The sequence below is a fragment of the Hordeum vulgare genome, chromosome 1H, assembly GCF_904849725.1.
Source record: "Hordeum vulgare subsp. vulgare chromosome 1H, MorexV3_pseudomolecules_assembly, whole genome shotgun sequence".
NCBI classification, from domain to species: Eukaryota; Viridiplantae; Streptophyta; class Magnoliopsida; order Poales; family Poaceae; genus Hordeum; species Hordeum vulgare.
The window spans coordinates 374,233,840-374,258,153 of NC_058518.1; the positions used below are offsets into that span (position 1 = coordinate 374,233,840).

Genomic DNA, 24,314 nt, shown 5'->3' on the forward strand with positions numbered 1-24,314 from the left:
ATCATTTCAATCAGACGACATTTAGCAGAGACCGATCAAACATTGAAATATCACCGGAAGTGTACAGCCAGTAGGAACTGGACGTCGTCCACATACATAGCGTAGCACATGACACCAACAGCTAGACTTGTAACAACATTAACGGGCCATACATTATTGTACTCCTATAAAGCAAAGAAACTTAATTAAAATTCGCACTCAGCTACTACCACTGCTAGAACAAGCAAATTATCGACGTTCCATTCGTGCGTGCGTACGCACGGACTTGGCTGGTTGATCAGCTAGGGCACTGGAAGCCATCCGGGAGCTTCCTGTCGCAGTGGTTGACGAGGAGGCCGAGCTGGAGGGGCAGGCCGACGTCGACGACGCCCAGCACGTTGGCCTTGATGGCGGTGCAGAGGCAGACGGCGGCGTCCAGGTCGGCCAGGCCGCCGACGAGCTCGCAGCACGGCTTCTTCCCCGACGACGTCGTCGACCACGAGCCGGACATCAGGTTCGTCAGGCCGTCGCCTAGGCCCAGCACGTCCGCGCACACACCCAGCTTCAGCGCGTCCACCGGGCACTTACCTCCGCCCGTCGCCGTCGGTGCGCTCGGAGTTGGCTTGCTCTTGCTGGGGCAGGCCGCCTCCGACGAGACGGCGAGGAGGAGGAGGCTCGCCGCTAGAACCAGGGTGGACAGTGCAACCACCGTGCTGCTGGTCTTGCCCGTCGCCGTCATGGCCTAGTACGAAGTGGTGTATATGAGTATATGACAAAGTTTGGAGAGATCGACGAGAGAACGAGTACGTAGCTGCCGTGCATGTGGTTGTACTTGTAGGGGAGCCATCGGTGGGAAAGTTGCAAATTTACTTTAGTCAGGTGTCCGATCGGCTTTATCGCGGCGGCACTTACTGGAGCAACGTGCAATCTGTACTGTATCTTGGGTAGTACTAGTACTACTTTTATAGCTTGTAGGGAATGTTAATTGATTGGGTCTCTTCTTGTCGGTGACGCATTAATTCAGGCGCTGCCTGCCGTGTGGTAACTTTCGATCGAGTTATTGATTATTTCTCTGTTCTTTTTTAATGTATTTCATCTCTACCATAATAATTATAGTTGGAGTACCTTTTTTCTTTTTGAAACTTGTTGTCCTTTTATTAACTAGCTATCAAAGCTAGGAATGTCATCAGAAATTACAGCCAATACAAAGTCCGGTTACCCCCAACCACACCTTACAAAGCTCATCTCCTACTTCAACTTTCGCAAACTTATGCGCGTCACCATTAGCTGATCGCCGTACCCAGTCCACTCTACAAGCTTCAAAGGACGACAACAACGATTTGATTTCCTGAATCCAAGGCCCCACAGCAGCCAAGTTCGTCTGTTGGTCCTTCAGCATCATAACCAAACCTTGATTATCTAGTTCAAGGTGTATCTTGGCTACCCCTCTCTGTCTTGCTAACTGCACCGCCCGCCGGCACGCTAGGATCTCGGCCGCTTCCGCGTCCCGGACATCGCCGAAGAAATGGCTAGCACCAGCAAGGAAAGCTCCATTGTGGTCACGCAGCACTGCTCCACCGCCACCCTTAGTAGCCATCTGAATTGACCTTAATCCTCCTCCGGCAGTTCCCATCTCTGAATATGCATATTTTTTGGCAGACCCTCAGGCCTCTCATGTGTGTTCCTCCACTCCTGTAACATAGCAGTAACAGATTCCAATATCGCATGTGGTGTAGCAATCCTCTTTCCCTCCCTTGCTTTGTTCCTGGCCAGCCAAAGCCCGTATGTAGCCTGCACCATTGCTTCCTTCTCGTCGTCAGCGGCACCGGCAAACCATCCCAGCAGCCAGTGAGATAAGGCGCCCTGGGAGTCAATTTAGATCGGTGGGGCTGCCACCGAGACTCCTTTTTTCGAGCGCAACATCTGCCAGAATTGGGCTGAATGTTGGCACGTCCAAAACCTATGAAGTATAGATTCCTCTCTACCGCACGCAACACAAAAAACTCCGGGCTTAATTCGACGCCGATGAAGTTCTGCACCCACCGCAAGGCCATTTCTAATCATTCTCCACATATGAATTTTAGCTTTGCCTGGAACATTAGTGTCCCACAACGCAAGGTAACCCTTGTGTTTATCCACCGAGCTCGAGCCCTCTGGCTGTCCAGATCTCGCTCGTGTCAAGGACACCCTGAGATGGTAAGCTGTTCTCACGTTGAACACCCCATTCTTCGTGTAATTCTAAGCCTGGTAATCCTGCATATTCGGGCCACCAACAGGAATTTGCTTAATATCGGCCGCGTCCGATTCCGAGAACATGGCATCCACCTTGTGTGTGTCCCAACACATTTCCGAACTGGTAAGTAAGTCGCCAACTCTAGTGATACCCTGTATAAATTCTTGTTCCAATGGCTTCATACTCCCTTTCCGTGGTATCCAATTGTCATGATGAATGCGGATATTAGATCCATCTCCCACTCTCCAAATCAAACCCTCCCTTAATAAGTCTCTCCCATACATAATGCTCCGAAAGGTATGTGATGCATTTGAAGGACAAGTGGCTGACAGTATCGAGTGATCAGGAAAATACCGAGCTTTGAGCACTCTTGCCACCAGAGAGGATGGAGCTTGCAGAACACACCAGGCTTGCTTCGCCAAGAGAGCTTGATTGAATGCCTCCGGATCTCGAAAACCAAGCCCTCCATCTCTCTTAGGTGTACAGATTTTGTCCCACGAAATCCAGTGCACTTTCCTCTCACCGTTCATTGCTCCCCACCAGAATTTTTGAAGAAATAGAAGTCAGGTTCCGGCATATCTTCTTGGTTAGGTGAAAACAACTCATGGTGAAAGTCGGTGTGGCCTGAAGGCCAGATTTGATGAGAACCTCCCTCGCAGCTTTGGACAGCCCCTGTCCTTTCCAGCCAGTCACTTTACCTTTGGAGCTTTCCGTAACATACTTGAATGTTCCCTCTTTCGACTTTCCAACCAGTGTTGAAAGCCTGATAACCCACAAGTGTAGGGGATCGCAACAGTTTTCGAGGGTAGAGTATTCAACCCAAATTTATTGATTCGACACAAGGGGAAGCGAAAGAATATTCTCAAGTATTAGCAGCTGAGTTTGCCAATTTCAAGCACACCTGAAAGATTAGTGTCTGCAAGCAAAGTATCAGTAGCAAAGTGGTATGATAGCAACGGTGCCAGAAAAAGATCTGTTGACGGTAGACTATTTCTAACTGTTGTATCAATGGTGCCAGTAAATAGCACGTTGACGGGGGACTATTCTTCCCCAATAACTGCTCCAGAAAAGTCTTGCAACAGGTAACAGCAAAGTAGCAAGTAACAGCAGTAGCGATAGCAGTAGCAAGGAACAGCAGTAGTGACAACAGTAGCAGCAGCAGTAGTAACGCCAAAGTAACGTAGCAAGGACCAGTAGTAAAAGACTCGTAGGCAGTGGATCGGTGATGGATGAGTATGACGGATGTGATTCATCATGTAACAACTATAACACGGAGAGATAAGTAACTAGCTCCCGTTCGTCAATCTAATGTAGGCATGTATTCCGTATGTAGTCATACGTGCTTAGGAAAAAGAACTTGCATGACATCTATTGTCCATCCCTCCCGTGGCAGCGGGGTCCTAATGGAAACTACGGGATATTAAGGTTCTCCTTTTAATAAAGAACCGAACCAACGCATTAACACTTGGTGAATACATGAACTCCTCATACTATGGTCATCTCCGGGAGTGGTTCCGGCTATTGTCACTCCGGGGTTGCCGGGTCATAACACATAGTAGGTGACTACAACTTGCAAGATAGGATCTAAAACACACATATATTGGCGACAACATAATAGGTTCAGATCTGAAATCATGGCACTCGGGCCCTAGTGACAAGCATTAAGCATGGCAAAGTAGTAGCAACATCAATCTCAGAACATAGTGGATACTAGGGATCAATCCCCGTCAAAACTAACTCGATTACATTATAGATCTCATCCAACTCATCACCGTCAAGCAAGCCTACGATGAGATTACTCACGAACGATGAAGAGCATCATGGAATTGGCGATGGAGGAAGGTTGATGATGACGATGGCGATGATTTCCCCTCTCCGGAGCCCAAAACGGACTCCAGATCTGCCCTCCAGATGAAGAACAGGGGTGGCGGCGCCTCCGTATCGTAAAACGCGATGAATCCTACTCTCTAATTTTTTTCTGGGCGAAACGAAATATATAGAGCTGAGTTTGGAGGCGGTGGCGCCACATGGGCCCCACAAGCCCTCACGACGCGGCCTGGGGGGGGGTGGCCGCGGCCCAGGGGCTTGTGGCCCACTGGCACACCTCCTCCGGTGGATCTTTGCGCAGGTATTGTTCATTTATTCCAGAAAAATTCTCCGTAAATTTTTAGGACATTCCAAGAACTTTTATTTCTGCACAAAAACAACACCATGGCAATTCTGCTGAAAACAACGTCAGTCCGGGTTAGTTCCATTCAAATCATGCAAATTAGAGTCCTAAACAAGGGCAAAAGAGTTCGGAAAAGTAGATACGACGGAGACGTATCAACTCGCCCAAGCTTAAAGCCTTGCTTGTCCTCAAGCAATTCAGTTGACAAACTGAAAGAGACGAAAGAAAAACTTTGACGAACTCTGTTTGATCTTGTTGTTGCAACTATGTTTAACTCATATCCAGAGTTTCAACAAGATCACAAGCAAACCACACAAGCAAATGACATCTAGGTCTCACGGTAAACTCATATCAATGGCATAATCAACTAGCGAGCAAATAATAATAAGCCTCAAATGTCAACACTTCAATCAAAACAACATGAAGCAGTACGAACAGATGGTATCTCGCTAGCTCTTTCTCAGACCGCAAAATATAAATGCAGAGCACCTTCAAAGACCAAGGGGTGACTAAACATTGTAATTCATGGCAAAGAAGATCCAGTCACAGTCATACTCAACACAGTTGAAAGCAAAGCATAAAAATGACACAGGGGCTCTCTAATTGGTGCTTTTGTAAGAGGAGGATGACTCAAGAGGGACATAAATAGACAGGCCCTTCGCAGAGGGAAGCATTGATTTGCAGAGGTGTCAGAGCTCAAGCTTTGAAAACAGAGATAATAATTTTGGGTGGCATGCTTTCATTGTCAACGCAATGACTAAGAGTTCTCAACATCTTCCACACTACACATGCTATAGGCGGTTCCCAAACAGAAAAGTAAAGTTTTGACTCCCCCACCACCAATCAATCACACTCCACGGCTAGCTGAATCCTCGGGTACCGTCCATACCAACATCAATCCTGGGGGAGTTTTGTTTGCAATTATCTTTTCGATTTGAGCATGGAACTGGGAATTCCAATTACCGGCCCCTTTCTCGTGAATGATAGTGAATAAACACATATCGAGGATAACACGCCTAACATGGAAGATACCAATAGTCCCCTGTCACCACATGAGCGGTTCGGGCATGCAAAACAGATTATTTCTTGAAGGTTTAGAGAATGGCACATGCAAATTTACTTGGAACGGCAGGTAGATACCACATATAGGTAGGTATGGTGGACTCATATGGAACAACTTTGGGTTTATGGAAGTGGATGCACAAGCAGTATTCCCGCTTAGTACAAGTGAAGGCTAGCAAAAGACTGGGAAGCGGCCAACTAGAGAGCGACAACAGTCATCAAAATGCATTGAGATTAACCAACATTGAGTGCAAGCATGAGTAGGACATAAATCAGCATGAACATGAATATCATAGAGGCTATGTTGATTTTGTTTCAACTACATGCATAAACATGCGCCAAGTCAAGCCACTTGAAACATTCAAAGGAGGATACTATCCTATCATACTACATCATAGTCATCTCAACATTCATGTGGGCATCCAAGTCAAACCATTATAAGCTCCTAGCTAAGTAAGCATGGCATAATCAACTATGATCTCTAAGTTGTCATTGCAAACATGTTTCTCTCACAACAAAGCTGAATCAGGCATGATGAGCTAGTCATATTTACAAAAACAAAATAGATCGAGCTCATATCAGCTTTTCCAGGCTCAGTCACTTCATCATATATCGTCATTATTGCCTTTCACTTGCATGACCGAATGATGTGAACAATAATAAGCGTGGTCGTGCATTGGACTAAAGCTGGAATCTGCAGGCAAACACAAAGGAGAAGATAAAGTAATATGGCTCTTTGAAAGCTAAACAGGTATGCATGCAAGAGCCACTAAACATTGTGTTGGAGCATATATTGAGCATATATCTCCATATGTGGTTTTGGTACTTGATGACAATTCCTATGGACTAATGGTTGCCTTAAGTTACATTTATAGGATTTGTCCATAGGCACTTCTTGAAGTCCATCTGTTGGGTTCAAGGAGTTTATATGATGACCAAGATGGTATTCAAGGTATTATCCAAAGAATGGTCATAGAGACGCATGGTTGATCAAGATCTCAGACAAAGAGTAAATCAAGATGATCAACACACAAAGCCTACAAGATGTACCGAGAGGGATCAAGTGATCCCATGGTATGGATTTGTCCATAGGCACTTCTTGAAGTCCATCTGTTGGGTTCAAGGAGTTTATATGATGACCAAGATGGTATCCAAGGTATTATCCAAAGAATGGTCATAGAGAGACATGGTTGATCAAGATCTCATACAAAGAGTAAATCAAGATGATCAACACACAAAGCGTACAAGATGTACCGAGAGGGATCAAGTGATCCCATGGTATGGTAAGCATTGTCCATTACGTGTTTGTGTACTAACCCATGATCTTCGTGAGAGTTCTATGTGGGGGTTAGGTGTGTTTACATGGGCTTGCGTCAAAAGGAAGATCTCATACAACCCATGGAGTATGACGTCAAGTTGTGATCATCATCAATGGTTGATCAAGATCTCAGACAAAGAGTAAACCAAGATGATCAACACACAAAGCGTACAAGATGTACCGAGAGGGATCAAGTGATCCCATGGTATGGTAAGCATTGTCCATTACGTGTTTGTGTACTAACCCATGGTCTTCGTGAGAGTTCTATGTGGGGGTTAGGTGTGTTTCCATGAGCTTGCGTCAAAGGGAAGATCTCATACAACCCATGGAGTATGACGTCAAGTTGTGATCGTCATCAAGATTGCGACGTGCAAGTTCAAGTGGATCAGCACGAAGATAGCATGCTTGAAGCTTGCCGTCCACTATGGTGGCAATGGACTTGTGAAGATATGCTGAAGAGTGGCTCACCCATAGTGAGTATGGGGGAGCAATCAACTAGTGTTCATCAAGCCAACACAATCAAGAAAGGTGGTCCATCTTGAGGAAGCCAAGATCATCATCATCTAGTTCAAGAGGATGAGGTGCAAGGTATAGGTTTGCCCTTGATAGGTTTTCTGGTTAGGATAGATTGTTGTTCTATCAAGGGGGGCTCTCAAGTGAGTAGCTTGATCGTATAGTTCGTTGAGAGCTCAAACCATTTGCATCCTTGCATCATACTTATTGGTTCTTAGTTGGTGTTTCTCTTTGTGAGTTTTAGAGCTTATGGTCATCTTCATGACAAGCTCGAGTTCATCGAAAACGGAGTCCATATGCATCTACTATGATGTTTTCGATGTTGGAGTTTTTGCCGGTTCTTCATTCATAGAGATCTCACATCTCTATATCTTTGGCACATTCATAACCGCATGGTCTTAAGATTTCCAGTCGCTGTTTGGATAGCCCTTGTCGTCCTGAATCCAACAAGCTTGGGTTTGCTCGATTCGGAGCTCGTATGCGAAAGTTATGGCTGTTTCAGTGGCGAGCGGTAGTACCGCTGGACCTAGCGGTAGTACCGTGCGACCTAGCGGTAGTACCGCTAGAGTTGGCGGTAGTACCGCTGGCCCTAGCGGTAGTACCGCTGGCTCGCGGTAGTACCGCCCCTGGTCAGCGGTAGTACCGCTCCAGGAGCTTAGTACCGCCTGCCTAGCGGTTGTTCATGGACGGACCTTTTTGCGAAGACTTTCTTGGCGGTGGTAGTGCCTTTGCACTATCAGGGGCCCAGCGGTAGTACCGCTGGGGCCAGCGGTAGTACCGCTGCAGTGCCAGCGGTAGTACCGCTAGCTGGCGGTAGTACCGCTGGAGTGACAGCGGTAGTACCGCTGGGGTGCGAGCGGTAGTACCGCTGCAGCCAGCGGTAGTACCGCTGGAGCTCGGGCAGAGAGTGGGGGTAACGGTCTGATTCTTCCCCCCACTATATAAAGGGGGTCTTCTTCCCCCTTGCCTTATCCATCCGTCGAGCTCTTGTTCTATCTCCATTGTTGACATTCTTAGAGCTTGATTACTCTCTATCCCTCCAATGATTCTTGCTTGTTCTTGAGGGAAAAGAGAGAGGAGATCTAGATCCACATCTCCACCAATCACTTTCTCCTCTATGTGAGGGGAACCCCTTGGATCTTGATCTTGGAGTTCTTTGTGAGCTCCTTGTTCTTCCTCTCATATTTCTCCATAGCTTTTGTTGTTGTGGAGGGATTTGAGTGTGAGGGACTTGACCACTTCGTGTGTTCTTGCCATTGCATTAGTTGCATCGGTTTGAGTTCTCCACGGTGATACGTGGAAGTGAGAAGTTGAGAAGCTTACTACCTTTGGTACTTAGTACCCTTGATATTGTTCTTCGTGGATGCTTTGGCGTCCCAGAAGCTTGGTGGTGTCTCGGAGCTCAATCATTGTGGTGTGAAGCTCCGGGAAGCGTCGGGGTCTCCAATAAGGTTGTGGAGATTGCCCCGAGCAATTTGTACGGGTACCGGTAACCGCCCCCAAGGGTTGCCACGTGTACGGGTTCGGTGACCGCCCCCAAGGGTTGCCATTTGTACGGGTTCGGTGACCGCCCCCAAGGGTTGCCATTTGTACGGGTTCGGTGACCGCCCTCAAGGGTCCCTTAGTGGAATCACGGCATCTTGCATTGTGCGAGGGCGTGAGGAGATTACGGTGGCCTTAGTGGCATCTTGGGGAGCATTGTGCCTCCACACCGCTCTAACGGAGATTAGCATCCGCAAGGGTGTGAACTTCGGGATACATCATCGTCTCCCCGTGCCTCGGTTATCTCTTACCCGAACCCTTTACTTATGCACTTTACTTTGTGATATACATATTGTTTATTGTAATATATCTTGCTATCACTTAGTTGTTTATCTTGCTTAGCATAAGTTGTTGGTGCACATAGGTGAGCCTAGTTGTTTGTAGGTTTTGTGCTTGACATATTAAACGTTAGTTTTATTCCGCATTTGTTCAAGCCTAAACCTTAACTATTTTAAAGCGCCTATTCACCCCCCCCCTCTAGGCGACATCCACGTCCTTTTCACATTGTAACCATGGTCTTCTACCTTGACCCAAAGAAAAAGAAAACTATTTACACGGGAAAGCTCCCAACAAGCAAAAGAAGAAAAAGAAAATCTTTTTGGGTTTTCTCAAACTAGACAGACACACGAAAAGAAAACGAGAAAAATAAAATAAACTAGCATGGATGATACAGTGGCAAAGTGTGAACACCGGCTAACAAAGTGAAAGCATAAGCAAGAATGCAAAGTCGGTGAGAACACGTACTCCCCCAAGCTTAGGCTTTTGTCCTAAGTTGGTCTACTCCCAAGGATGGTCCTGTCGAAACCCAAAATCATAATGGGGGTTATACACGAGCGCTGCAGCCACTGCCTGAATAGCTGCCTCACGGAGACGAGCAACCTTTGACTCCCTCTCATACTCCTCTGCCTCTCCTCTCATTATGTAATATCTCCGTTTTACCTAAAAGTCAAAGAAGGCAGGAGCAGGAAGGGTAATATGGAAAACACGCTGCCGGTTAAATATCAAACGGTATAGGAGGGATTCATCATCCCTCTCAAGGAGCTGGTAGCATGTCAAAGCGACGCGGTCAAGGAAAGTTGTATGGAGCGGGGGATCTCCTTCGCGGATGGGTACTCCAAGAAAATTTGCTATGCGAGTGGCATAGATCCCACCAAAAAAATCCCCTTCATTAGCATTCTTATTCAGCCTCCTTGCTATTATAGCTCCCATGTTGAAGCTTTTGTCACCCGTCACTGCGCTCTTAAGGATACTAAGGTCGGATGCGCACAGGTGACAATGCTCAATCTTGCCATTAATGCATCTGCCTATGAAGAGGGCAAAGTAATGCAAGGCAGGAAAATGAATACTCCCCATGGTAGCTTGCGTAATGTCTCTAGTTTCTCCAACTGTAATACCAGCGCAAAAATCTCTAACCGAAGATTTAGGAGGATCATTGAGGCTACCCCAAATAGGTATTTTGCAAATTCTATTGAAATCCTCTAAATCCATGGTATACGATTTATCATAGAGATCAAACAGTACCGATGTCTCACGGCGAGCTGAAAATTTGAATCTACGAACAAAAGAGGCAGTGAGAGCAACATACTGTTCACATTTATCGAAGATGAATTATTCGAGTCCGACGTTATGAAAAAATGCATCAAACTCATCTTTGAAACCTGCCTCAATCATAAATTCATCAGAAGGTCATTCACATGGTTGTACCTGCGCGTCCCTTGGTTGGTAAGTATCAGGCTCCCGAATCGCAAGACGGGGACCTCTCTTGCTTGAGGAACCACCATGAAAGTTTCTCCTGAACATCTTCCTTTTCTGAATTTTTCAGTGACCCAAAGGAAAAGTGAACAAGGCTCAACTAAACTAGTAGCAACTACTCCCACAAGTGCCTAGATGTCATATTACGCATCAAAACTACTTGGGATCAGCTAAAATTAGCATGCAAAGCTCAAGAACATGGTCACCAAGGCAGCAAAAATACTCGGAGTATAAGGCACTAGAGCAAAAACTAATTGGACTAATGCAGGAGTCACTTACCAAGGAGTAATTTTCCCAAAATAGTTCGGAGAATGGTGATTTGAGCAAAGAGATCGAAAATCTGAGCAAGAGGAGCAAGAACACGGGTTTGAGTTGCGAAACGATTTTTCTGGAGGTAGGAGAACCAGATGAGAGCAAGAATGAGTGGAGGGGGTGCCTGTAGGCCCCACAAGCCTGGGTGGCGCGGCCAGGGGGTGCCCGCACCGTTAGGGCTTGTGGCCCACTGGTACAGCCCCCAGACAAGCTCTTTGTCTCAGTATTTTTCAAAAAATCCAGAAAAAACCATACTTGATTTTCAGGACGTTCTGAGAACTTCTATTTTCGGGGTACTTTTCGACGGGACGCTAAAAGCAGAAAACAGGGAAAATTAAACTAAATCTATCATTTTTCTTCTAAGCAACCGAAGGTGAAAGCTTGGAACAGAGATTTGTGACTCCTCGATTCATCCATCTCATGGTCATCGAAAGAAAATCCGTCAATGAGGTTGATCAAGTCTCCTCGACAAACCTTTTCGAATCGCAAAAGATAACGGAGGATTTTCGAATAGTCACTAGGTTACCTCAATGGGGATGCGAATTTCCCCAACAAGCAAATCATACTTCATCTTGACACGAGGAATAGGGCATTCAAAGCTCCCAATAAGAATCGATGAAGTTTTTTCGATAGCATTGATGCAACGTACTCGATATTGTTTCTTCGGAAAGTGCACCGTATGCTCATTACCGTTGACATGGAAAGTGACATTGCCTTTGTTGCAATCTATAACAGCCCCTGCAGTGTTTAAAAAGGGTCTTCTGAGGATGACAGCCATGGCATCGTCCTCGGGAATATCCAAGATAACAAAGTCTGTTAAGATAGTGACGTTAGCAACCACAACAGGCACATCCTCGCAAATGCCGATAGGGAAAGCAGTTGATTTGTCGGCCATTTGCACAGAGATTTTAGTGGGTGTCAACTTATCCAATTCAAGTCTACGATAAAGAGAGAGAGGCATAACACTAACACCGGCTCCAAGGTCGCATAAAGCAGTTCTAACGTAGTTGCCTTTAATGGAGCAAGGTATAGTGGGCACACCGGGATCACCTAGTTTCTTAGGAGTTCCACCCTTGAAGGTATAATTAGCGAGCATTGTGGAAATCTCAACCTCAGGTATCCTCCTCTTATTAGTCATAATATCTTTCATGTACTTAGCATACAGAGACATTTTGAGCATATCCGTCAAACCCATTTGCAGAAAGACAGGTCTAATCATTTCAATGAAGCGCTCAAAATCCTCATCATCTTTTTTCTTGGATGGTTTGGGAGGAAAGGGCATGGGTTTCTGAACCCATGGTTCCCTTTCTTTACCATGCTTCCTAGCAGCAAAGCCATTCTTATCGTACCTCTTATTCTTAGGTTGTGGGTTATCAAGATCAACACTAGGTTCAATCTCCACATCCTTTTCATTGCTGGGTTGAGCATCATCATGAACATCACTATTGATATTATCATTAGGCTCATGTTCATCACCAGATTGTGTTTCAGCATCAGAGACAGAGACATCGTTTGGACTCTCAGGTGTAGCAACAAGAGGGTTGTTAGCGTGCAAGTTCCTATCATCTTTCTTCTTCTTTCTAGGATGACTAGGTGCATCAGTGCTAACTCCTTGAGAATCTTGTTCAATTCTCTTCGGATGACCCTCAAGATACAAAGGTTCCTGGTTCATTCTACCGCCTCTAGTGACGACTCTGACGGAATTGTCATCCAATTCATTGAGCAAGTCATTCTGAGCTTTAAGTACTTGTTCTACCTGAGTAGTAACCATAGAGGCATGTTTACTCGGAAGCTTAAGATCATTGACATTTCTGTCTACACAAGCACTTAAATGACTAAGCATACAAGCATTCTGTTCCAATTGTCTGCTAACATAATCATTGGAACTCTGTTGTTTGACAACAAAGTTATCAAATTCATCCATGCATAGGCTAGCAGGTTTATCAAAAGGAATATCACTCTCATCAAACCTACGCAGAGAATTTACTTCTACTACCTGTATCGGGTTATCAAGACCATGGATCTCTTCGATAGGTGGTAGATTTTTGACATCTTCAGATTTAATGCCTTTCTCTTGCATAGATTTCTTGGCTTCTTGCATATCTTCAGGACTGAGGAATAGAATACCTCTTTTCTTCGGAGTTGGCTTAGGAGGTGGTTCGGGAATAGTCCAAGCATTCTCAATGCACAAGATGTTATTCAATAGGATCTCAGCTTGTTCTACGGTTCGTTCCCTAAAAACACTACCGGCACAACTATCTAGGTGGTCTTTGGAAGCATCAGTAAGTCCATTATAGAAGATATCAAGTATTTTATTCTTCTCAAGAGGGTGATCAGGCAAAGCATTCGGTAGCTGGATGAGCCTCCCCAAGCTTGTGGGAGACTCTCTTCTTCAACTTGAGCAAAGTTGTATATTTCCTGCAAGGCAGCTTGTTTCTTATGGGCAGGGAAATAATTTTTCAGAGAAGTAGTAGACCATATCCTGGGGGCTACGCACACAACCAGGAGCAAGAGAAGTGAACCAGGTCTTAGCATCATCCTTTAGCGAGAAAGGAAACAACTTGAGGATATAGTAATGGCGGATCTTTTCCTCACTAGTGAATAGGGTGGCTATATCGTGCAGTTTGGTAAGATGGGCTACAACCGTTTCAGACTCATAACCGTGAAAAGGATCAGATTCGACTAGAGTGATTAACTCAGGGTCGACAGAGAATTCATAATCCTTATCGGTCACAAAGATAGGAGAAGTGGCAAACTTCGGGTCGTATTTCAGTCTAGCGTTCATAGATTTTTCTTTCCACTTGCGTAGTAATTTCTCAACATCATAGCTATCCTTACACGCAAGAAAATCCGCAGCTATCTCTCCCTCCATAACATAACGCGTATGAGGCATATCAGGTCTAGGAGAGCTAGTTCTAGCAGGCAAAATAGCAGGTTCTACTTCAATAGTATCAGCAGTTTCAAAAGTATCATCACATCTAGGAGCAACTCTAGCAATTTGTGCATCAAGGAATGCACCTAGTGACAAAGCAGTATCAGGCATATCATCATCAGGCATAGTATCAAGCATAGCATCATCAGGCATAGTATCAAGCATAGCATCATCAGGCATAGTATCAATCATAGCATCATCAGGCATAGTATCAAGCATCGCATCCTCAAGCATAGTATCAAGCATAGCATCATCATAAGCATCATGAGCAGCAGAAGTAGCATCATCAAGCACAGGCGACATATCAAGATTTCTAGCAGGAGGTGATGTCGCAAACTTACTCATAACTGAAGGTGAATCAAGTGTAGAGCTAGATGGCAGTTCCTTACCTGTCCTCGTAGTGGAAGGCAAGACTTTAGTTCTTGGATCTTTCGGATTCCTCATAGTGACCAGCAGACGTAAATCCCAAGTGACTCAGAGAATATAGCTGTGCATCCCCGGCAACGGCGCCAGAAAATAGTCTTGATAACCCACAAGTGTAGGGGATCGCAACAGTTTTTGAGGGTAGAGTATTCAACCCAAATTTATTGATTCGACACAAGGGGAAGCGAAAGAATATTCTCAAGTATTAGCAGCTGAGTTTGTCAATTTCAACCACACCTGAAAGATTAGTGTCTGCAAGCAAAGTATCAGTAGCAAAGTGGTATGATAGCAACGGTGCCAGAAAAAGATCTGTTGACGGCAGACTATTCCTAACTGTTGTGTCAATGGCGCCAGTAAATAACACGTTGACGGGGGACTATTCTTCCCCGACAACTGCTCCAAAAAAGTCTTGCAACAGGTAACAGCAAAGTAGCAAGTAACATTAGTAGTGACAGCAGTAGCAAGGAACATCAGTAGTGACAGCAGTAGTAGCAGCAGTAGTAACGACAAAGTAACATAGCAAGGACCAGTAGTAAAAGACTCGTAGGTAGTGGATCGGTGATGGATGAGTATGCCGGATGTGATTCATCATGTAACAGCTATACACACGGAGAGATAAGTAACTAGCTCCCGTTCGTCAATCTAATGTAGGCATGTATTCCGTATGTAGTCATACGTGCTTAGGGAAAAGTACTTGCATGACATCTATTGTCCATCCCTCCCGTGGCAGCGGGGTCCTAATGGAAACTACGGGATATTAAGGTTCTCCTTTTAATAAAGAACCGGACCAACGCATTAACACTTGGTGAATACATGAACTCCTCGTACTATGGTCATCTCCACGAGTGGTTCCGACTATTGTCACTCCGGGGTTGCCGGGTCATAACACATAGTAGGTGACTACAACTTGTAAGATAGGATCTAAAACACACATATATTGGCGACAACATAATAGGTTCAGATCTGAGATCATGGCACTCGGGCCCTAGTGACAAGCATTAAGCATGGCAAAGTAGTAGCAACATCAATCTCAGAACATAGTGGATACTAGGGATCAATCCCCGTCAAATCTAACTCGATTACATGATAGATCTCATCCAACTCATCACTGTCCAGCAAGCCTGCGATGAGATTACTCACGAACGATGAAGAGCATCATGGAATTGGCGATGGAGGAAGCTTGATGATGACGATGGCGACGATTTCCCCTCCCCGGAGCCCAGAACGGACTCCAGATCTGCCCTCCAGATGAAGAACAGGGGGTGGCGGCGCCTCCGTATCATAAAACGCGATGAATCCTTCTCTCTGATTTTTTCCGGGCGAAATGGAATATATAGAGTTGAGTTTGGAGGCGGTGGTGCCACGTGGGCCCCACAAGCCCTCACGGCACGCCCTGGGGGGGGGGGGGGGGGTGGCCGCAGCCCAGGGGCTTGTGGCCCACTCGCACACCTCCTCCGGTGGATCTTTGCGCAAGTATTTTTCATTTATTCCGAAAAAATTCTCCATAAATTTTCAGGACATTTCGAGAACTTTTATTTCTGCACAAAAACAACACCATGGCAATTCTGCTGAAAACAGCGTCAGTCTGAGTTAGTTCCATTCAAATCATGCAAATTAGAGTCCAAAACAAGGGCAAAAGAGTTCGGAAAAGTAGATACGACGGAGACGTATCAAAGCCCTTAGTAACGCTCATTAAGAGCCTCCAATTGAACTCCTAATACTTGTTTTAATTGGACCTTTGTCTCATCCTGGCATCCCCTCCCGAAAAAGATCGACGATTTCTGCAAGTTAACTCGCTGTCAGGATGGCTCTTCATACTTAGTTAGTATCTCCCTTAGTGCCTCTATATTCTCAGTGGATCCCTCTAGGAATACTATGCTATCATCGGCAAACAACAAATGTGTGATATGGGGCCCAGTGCTCCCAAAAGACACACCCTTGATTTTATCCTCCTCCCGAGCTTTCTTTAGCAAAGCTGAGAAACCCTCCACGCAAAACAAAAACAAGTATGGTGACAAAGGGTCCCCTTGCCTTAGCCCCCGAGAGGGTAGGAAGCTCCTGGATAGACCACCATTCAGTTTGACAGAGAAGCTCGCAGATTTAACACATCTCATAACCATCACAATCCACTCACTAGCAAACTCAAATTGAAGAAGCATGTGCTCAAGAAAGGTCCACTCGACCCTATCATAGGCCTTCATCATGTCAAGTTTTACCGCACATAGACATTTCTTCCTCTTTCTGGTTCTTATCACATGCACACATTCATAAGCTACCAGTACGTTGTCCGTAATAAGATGCCCTGGGATGAAGGTGCTTTGCTCCTGAGAGATCAAAACAGGAAGGATGCGTTTGAGTCTATTAGCCAGTACCTCGGTAGCTATCTTGTATAGCACATTGCATAGGCTAATCGGCCTGAATTGGGACAACAAATCCGGAGAGTTTACTTTGGGGATCATGACAATCACAGTAGCATTAAAGGAGTCCGGAGTCGCTGCCCCACTTAAAAAATCTCGTACAGCTCGGCACACATCTTCCCTCACCAACGACCAGTGTCGTTGATAGAACATGGCCGGTAAACCATCAGGCCCTGGGGCCTTAGTTGGCCCCATTTGAAATAGGGCAGCCTCAATTTCCTCATCTGCTATTGGCGCCATTAACCTCATGTTCATTGCTTCAGAAACCAGCTAATCAATATTTTGAAGCAGTGCATTGGCCCCTCGCGATCCTTCCGACGTGAATAGTTTCTCATAAAAAGAGGCCACAAGTTCTCGCATCTCTTCATCAACTTTGCACATAGATCCATCCTCTCTCCTCAGTGCTCTCATCGTGTTCTTTCTCTTCATACGTGATGCCCTGTTCTGAAAGTATTTCGTGTTCATATCGCTCGCCTTAAGCCATTCAACCCTAGATCGCTGCCTGTACATCACCTCCTCTCTCTCGTAAATCTCCCTAAGCTGCTCCTCAATATCCCGAACCTCAGTAGTGTACCCCGTCACCCCGGCTCTGGATTTTGCATCCACCAGATCAGCTTTCAGTCTTGTAATCTGCCTCTTCACTGAACCAAAGACAGTCCTTGCCCATCGCTGCATATTTCGTGTGACCTTTTGCAGCTTCTGGCAAACTGCAGCCAATCCATTGTTACCCGAGCCAGCTTCCTCCCATGCCTTAGTGACCATACCATCATACTCTCCATGTCTGGTCCAAGCCTCTTCGAATCTGAACTGCCCACTGCCCCTGGCGCCTTGGCACGGAGCTGTCTCCCGCGCGCGCACCAGGATCGCTTGATGGTCCGATTCCTAAGTCATGACATGTTCAACAAGTGTTGCTGGAAAGAGCTCAAGGAAGGAATCGGTACAAGTAGCCCGATCCAACCGTACCTGAATGTTATCGGTACCACTTCTTTTGTTCTCCCATGTATAAGGGTATCCCGAGAACCCCAAATCCGCCAAGCCGCAGTCAGCAAGGCAATCACGAAAATCCTCCATCTGTCGGAAGCTCCGCGTGTTCCCTCCACTTTGTTCCGAGTTAAACAGCACTTCGTTGTAGTCACCTACGTAGATCCACGGAAGATTATCCTGCGCCCGGAGGAAACGTAAAGCATCCCATGATTTTTTCCTTAGCTCTGTCTTGGGTTCTCCGTAGAATCCAGTGAATCTACAAAGCTTCCCCTCCCACACTATCTCTGCATCTATGAAATATTGGCACCATGGCCTCACAGTCACTTGAACATTCTCTCGCCACCATAAAGCCAAACCCCCACTCTTTCCATCACAGTCCACCGCCATCCCATTCGAAAACCCCAGACTCCACCTTATCCTCTCCATCGCCCTCGCGCTCTGCTTAGTCTCGCTGAGGAACACCACCACTGGATTGAGAGACCGAATCAGGTCTCTTAATTCTTCCACTGTCGAGGCCAATCCCAATCCTCGACAGTTCCAGGCTAGAAGATTCATGGTGTCCGGCGGCCCTGCACAGCAGGGTCCGCCGATGAAACATTATCCCGGGATATGCGATCAAACACTGTAGACGTCTTGCGTCTCGTATCACGAATGAAAGCACCCTCTGGACAATGCCTACCTGAACCATCCTTAGCAATCCAAACCTGCTTCGGTCCCCGCTTCCTGCTGTCATGAACAAAGGCAGCATGTGAACTCCCTGGCGTGTGGTAATGTTGCTCCAATCGCGGCTTCTTCACATATGTACCCCTTTTCCTAATTGCACAATCTTGAATTCCATGCAATCGCGTGTCCTTCCGCGCAGAGTTAGTGCATGGCTCAGACACACTAGCTTTCCCTTTGCTCCCATGGTTTTCCACCCATGATGCTTGACCCTGCTGACGTTGTCCCAATAATTTGTCGCGTAGGTCATGCTCTCTCCGCTGCTCAATACCCTGTCGAGGATCACCTTCTCCTCCCGTCGCAAGGTTTCTTTCCCTCATCAGCTGGATATTGTCCTCGTCCCTGCCCGATCTCAGTCCCGCGCCAGTGCGTGAGTCCGCCGATCGCATAAAATTTGCATTTAGGTTACGCTTTGTTGGGGCCTCCCTTCTACTGCCAAGTTGGTTAAAACTCCCGTCCTCGCTATCACCAGTACGCCTAGCTCCGGAGCTACTGTTCTTGCTAGCCGCCGGGTCTCCCACATAATCCTTTCCCACCTTGCTCTTCCCTGGTGATGCCCTTAGCCATCCACCCCATTGAGAACCTGAGTCCACTGGCGGTTCACAGATACCATCCACATGAACCAATCGTCCACATTGAAAGCAGAAGTGCGGGACTTTCTCATATAGAAAATCATACCAAGTTCCCACCTTATCCTCGAGTGAGGTTTTAAGGTAGAACCCTCTCACCAGGGGTTCATGAAAAGAGATCTTGGCTCTCACTCTAAGGTGAGAACCTCTCGCTATGCCTTCATTGTCACAATCAATTCGCACAATCTCACCCAGCCAATTACCAAGAGCATTGCCAAAAGACTCCGTCCGCCTGGCCGGTGGTAGATCATTGACACACACCCAAATATCTACTTTATCAAACACCATCTCAGATGGCCTGGTGTCCCCCTCATAGTTCTTCAGAATCACCTCATTAAAATCAAAATTGCCAGGGTCCATTATTCATCACAGGCTTCCAATCACCTTCACTTCCAAAGTGCACGCCAAAAATATTTCCTCCAAGTGGCCTGAACTTTGCCTCCCTATGTAGCCCCCATGTTTTTTTGCATCGTTCGCTCCAGAGCAGTAAAGTTCATCCGTCGTGGGGAGCACACCTTCCCCACCACCGACCACCTTGAATCCTTTGGGAACGCCGGTTCAGGGACTTCAAAGACAAATCCCTGGGCCTCCTTCTCCATCAGCACCATACCTTCAAGTCTCGCCGACAAACTCGCTGCAGGATTCGGCGTCTTGCTCTCCACTGGAGATTTGGAAGATCCCCGGCTAGCCGATCTAACCGTTCTGTGTGTCACCGGCGTGGCTGCCACCTCGCCCGCGCCCGGATGGGGCGCCTCCTTTTGGATTGTCCCCCCTGTCGCCTGAGTGGATGATCCTGCTACAGCCTTAGGAGTAGCCGCCGTCGCCGCCTTCATAGATGCCATCTTCGCCGTGTTCCCCGCCATCTTCTCACGCGCCCTCTCTGCCATGGACTTCGCCTCTAGCAGAGACAGGAGCACCGCCGGTCTGTGAACCAGAGGAGCACCGTCGCCCTCCAGGACACCACCGTAAACCCACCACCCCCGACAGTCAAAACCCTAACCCTAACACAGGAACGCGGTCGCCGTGCAATCGCCCCCCTGTCGCCCTAGAGTTTCGCTCCGTGGTGGACCCTCTGCCCTTGTCATAGTTGGAGTACGTGTGTTAGTCTTTCCAACAATATTTTTTTATGATAATATGTGTCTCATTTATATCATTATCATAAAGATTAATGTGTAAGTCACGTATGAAGCGACATGATAAAATCGAAAAGATAGCAGAACATCTCTGAGCTTGACACCAACACGCGTCGCCTGCCTCCAGCACCACCACAACAGCCATCGAAGAAAAAAAACGATGAATCATCTCTTCACCCGAGCTCAACACGACTCAATTACTGATATGCAGCTTTGCAAACCTCTAAGGTGGCTCACGAGTGAAGCCCTTACCGTTGAACGAATCAGACCGGGACAACACCCCAGTCACGCCATCGAACTCTAGATATGGCACCCTACCACGACTAAAACGTCGAAGAAGGAAACCATACATGCCATCCACGAACCATGAAGCCAGCACAAGTTCTGTCTTTCGGATATCATCGATGCTCACCACAATCTGCATCTGTTTCTGGACTACCTTCCAAGCTTCGTGCCGACGCTGGAGCAAGCATCATCGCAACGACGAAGCCCGATGACACAGGTCCACCACAAAAATGCCGATATAGAGGGAGCACACAAGTTCAAAGTTTGTTGAGAAGAGTTTCGCATGGCTCAACTGGCTCACATCAAAGAAAGAAAACAAAAAGAAAGGCTCATTTTTTTAATAAAGTCACCAAAAGGCATCTTAAATCTGATTAGCATCGAGGAAAACAAAAACCAGTACTATGGATAGACAACTGGACATAGAGCGACCAGTTCAAAATAAAATTACATTAAAAAGCATACTAGTCTTCTTCTTCATCTAATTATACGTCGCCCGCCTAAGATTGAAAAATGCACTAAACCAACAGCAAAGAAAAGCCCCACCTGCAAACACCCTTGTCATACATGGCTTTGAAGACCACAATCGTCACTCGCCCCTAGAGATGAGATCTAAAGATCTTTAAAGCAGCATCCGTCGAAGCATCATCCCAAACAGAACAGGCTTGCAATCCACCACCACCAGTTCAGAGGGTTGGAGAAAACGGGTTAAACCACAAAACAACACGAACTGTCAAGATGTCGAAATCGTCACACCAAACGTCAGCCAAAAGCTCTCCTTAAAAGACACACGTACTGTCAAGATCTGATGGAAGCCAATCGATCTGGGGACACCAACTCTCACCGTCCCTTCGCCGACGCCGAATCAAACGTCGTCGAGGTAGGAAGAGACCAAAAAGACCTTATTCCAAAACACCATCGTCGCGACCACCTCGTCGATATCGCTAAAGAAAACAAAAACCTAAGAAAAAACAAGATGAACGAGTCCGCACTCCTCTTGCCGCCGATGAGGTCGCTGGACGGGGAAAAGGAAGGGGACCGAGACGGAGGCAAGAGAAGTGGCGGCGGTGGCTTAGGGTTAGAAAGCGGCGGCGGCGGCGGCTATGAGATAGAGTCTGATAGGTTTAAGTCTCATTTATTAACAGAAAGGAGTCTTGACCAACTAAAAAAAAGAGAGTCGCGGCAGGAGACTGGACCTGTACACCACCGTGAATTGGGCTGTTATTGCCTCTCGAGTGGGCTAAGCACCGGATGGATGAAGATCCAACAGTTTCTGTGGGCTTTACTAGCGAACATGTGCGGCAATTTTTTTACAAAAACATGTGCGCAGCAGCAGCAGAAGGGAAGCAGCGGGCGGAGGCAGCCGTTTTTAGTCCCGCCTCGCCTGGCTAGACAGGAAGGAGCTCTCGCTCCACTATATAAGAGGGCAGGGTGTAACCTGTGAGAGGCACGCAGCTGCGTGGTGAGCACAAAGCGAACTATTCTTTTGCCTTTTACTAAAGAATACCGTGTGCACTCCACACTAAACAGCATACCCTAATTTTTTAAGGGTATTTTCTCTTTGTGAGAAAATCCCACAATTAGAATTTTCAAATGTTTTGTGCGGTATATGTGATCTACATGTTTTTTTTTAAATTGTAGACTTCTTCTTCGGACCTTGATCTGCGCTGGTTGGAACTTTTGGCTGGTCCTACTTTCTTTGTTGGGCAGATCCGAAGTTTTTTTTGACTTTGTTTGAAGCTTTTTTAATAACGGTTGCAACACTTCACGACGGGGTGAAGGCTGGAGGGAGTGTCGATAGTTCTGACAACTCACGAAAGTTCTGCTTAGGCATGGTTGGCCACTTGTCATTGAGAATTTGATGCTATCTCGCCAAGGAGGTTTTGTCCTCGCCGAGTTGAAATAGTGCCTTTTCACTTAAAGTTCAGTACGCTATCTGAATCTTGTTAGCTCATGCCTTTCAGTTCTATTTCAGGATTTTCATCTACTTGTTGCAGCCAACAACTCTCTAATATCTTGTACCGTACCAGGAATCCGTTCATTCACCCGTTTCAGTACAGCAAAAATCTTCTGTTAGCTATAGCTTCATGGTTTTTATCAACTGTCTGCCGGCTCTTTTCTTCCAAAAAAAAGCTAGCCGTTGACTGCAGTGCAAATTTTCCCTAGTGATTTTCTTGCCTTTTTGTGACTTGCAACGTTTCCCCTAGTGAGTTTCTCTACATTCAGGAGCTATATCCTGTACGGCTGTATCTGTAGGTGACTTGCAACTCTGATTTGGCCAAGTATTTAGGCATTTAGTAGTAGTTTGTTCTCTTCTGAGTGAAGTCATGTTAATCTTTATTTTGAGTGTTTAACTGAATACTCCCTTTGTTTTTAAATATAAATCTTTTTAGAAATTTTAATAGAGGACTATACATCTATATGTAGTTTTCTAGTGGAATTTTTACAAAGACTTATATTTAAAAACAGAGGAAGTACATTACTAACCTTCTTTCCTAACTTTTGTATGGTACTCCCCCCGTTCCTAAATACTCCCTTCCTTCCTAAATATGTCTTTTTGAAGATTTCACTAGGAGACTACATACGGAGCAAAATGTGTGGATCTACACTCTAAAGTATGTCTATATACATTCGTACATAGTCTTGTAGTGAAACATCTAAAAGGATTTATATTTAGGAACAGAGGGAGTATAAGTCTTTTAAGAGCTTCCAGTAGGGACTACATACGAAGCAAAATGAACGAATCAGACTTTAAATTATGTCTATATACTGGTTATCCAATTTGGCTCCATATTGATAGACACAAAGTTGTCACTGTCTTTCGATAAGATGGTGGTTATTGTTTTGGTGGAGTAGACTTTGATGATCCGACTACGAACGTGTGAGGACATCGCGCCTTAGCAATCGCTAAACCAACTCTGAGAGGTTATTGATCACGCCGGAGCACGATCAACCTGACCACGAGGGTCTGTTTCCTGCATGCAAACAAAGAAGAAGCAAGAAACTAAGAATGCAATATGGATATTGCGAATATAAGAGGAAAGTTTTATTGATGAAAGTGGGGTTCTCTCATTCTTTGTCTGATCGTGGAACACAAACGAAGAACGCGAAGTTGCAGCTATGACGAACTTGTAATCTAAACAAAACCCAAGTCTAAACAGCGCCCCAAGGGCTGTACATATGGGGGAATAGAGGAGGAATTTCGTGACGCATTGGAGGAGGGGTCCAAAACCGATCCTAACTTAGTTTCCCCAACACACAAACTCTAAAAATAGCCTATAGTATGGTATTTCGAAATTACATGGGCTTAGCCCAAAAATAAGGTGGTGCAGCACCTATAATAGCCTGTGGAGGAATTTTACAAAGTGACGTGTTGAATATTTGGTCCGAGCCTTCATGCTCTCCTTATGATGGCTTCAAAGTGCGAAAATCACCAGTGGAAGCTCCATTGTTCTTTCCCGGGCATGCACCTTCTTCTCCATGCTTGATCCCGCTCCAACGGATATCTTTCTTGTCCATGCTAGGTCCTTCATTCATAAGTACAATAAAAATATCTAACTTAGGAAGCATCATATGTTTATGAACATTAGAAGGATTTCCAAGAAACGGAAGTACCTGGTAATTCAATTGGCATGCGCGAGCTCTAGTAACTGGTCCAACATGTATAGCAGCTGGGGCTGTGGGTGTAACAATGATATTGATGTCCTCATCATTCTGCCCTTTTTGAACTGAAGTCGTCCTCGACGGAAGCTCATCTTCCTCACCCAAATATGGCTTCAAATCTGCAATGTTAAAAGTGGGACTAACCAAAAAATCTATAAGCAACTCAAGTCTATATCTCCAGCAAGTTTATATTTAGCATTCATACGCTCAATGTTTTCCTTAGTTAACCCATGCATCTTTAATATCAAAT

General features: G+C 45.9%; 1 protein-coding gene and 1 non-coding gene across 2 annotated transcripts; one reads left to right on the forward strand and one right to left on the reverse strand.

Moving 5' to 3' along the window:
- Positions 1-20: 20 nt before the first annotated feature.
- On the reverse strand, positions 21-1,065 carry LOC123438336 (putative lipid-binding protein AIR1). Its single transcript, XM_045115770.1, has one exon. The coding sequence runs from the start codon at positions 716-718 to the stop codon at positions 278-280; it is 441 nt and encodes a 146-aa protein (XP_044971705.1). The 5' UTR covers positions 719-1,065; the 3' UTR covers positions 21-277.
- A 20,789-nt stretch (positions 1,066-21,854) lies between these two features.
- LOC123422646 lies at positions 21,855-21,974 on the forward strand. Its single transcript, XR_006620625.1, has one exon. It is a non-coding gene; the product is annotated as a U5 spliceosomal RNA (small nuclear RNA).
- The last annotated feature ends 2,340 nt before the right edge of the window (positions 21,975-24,314 follow it).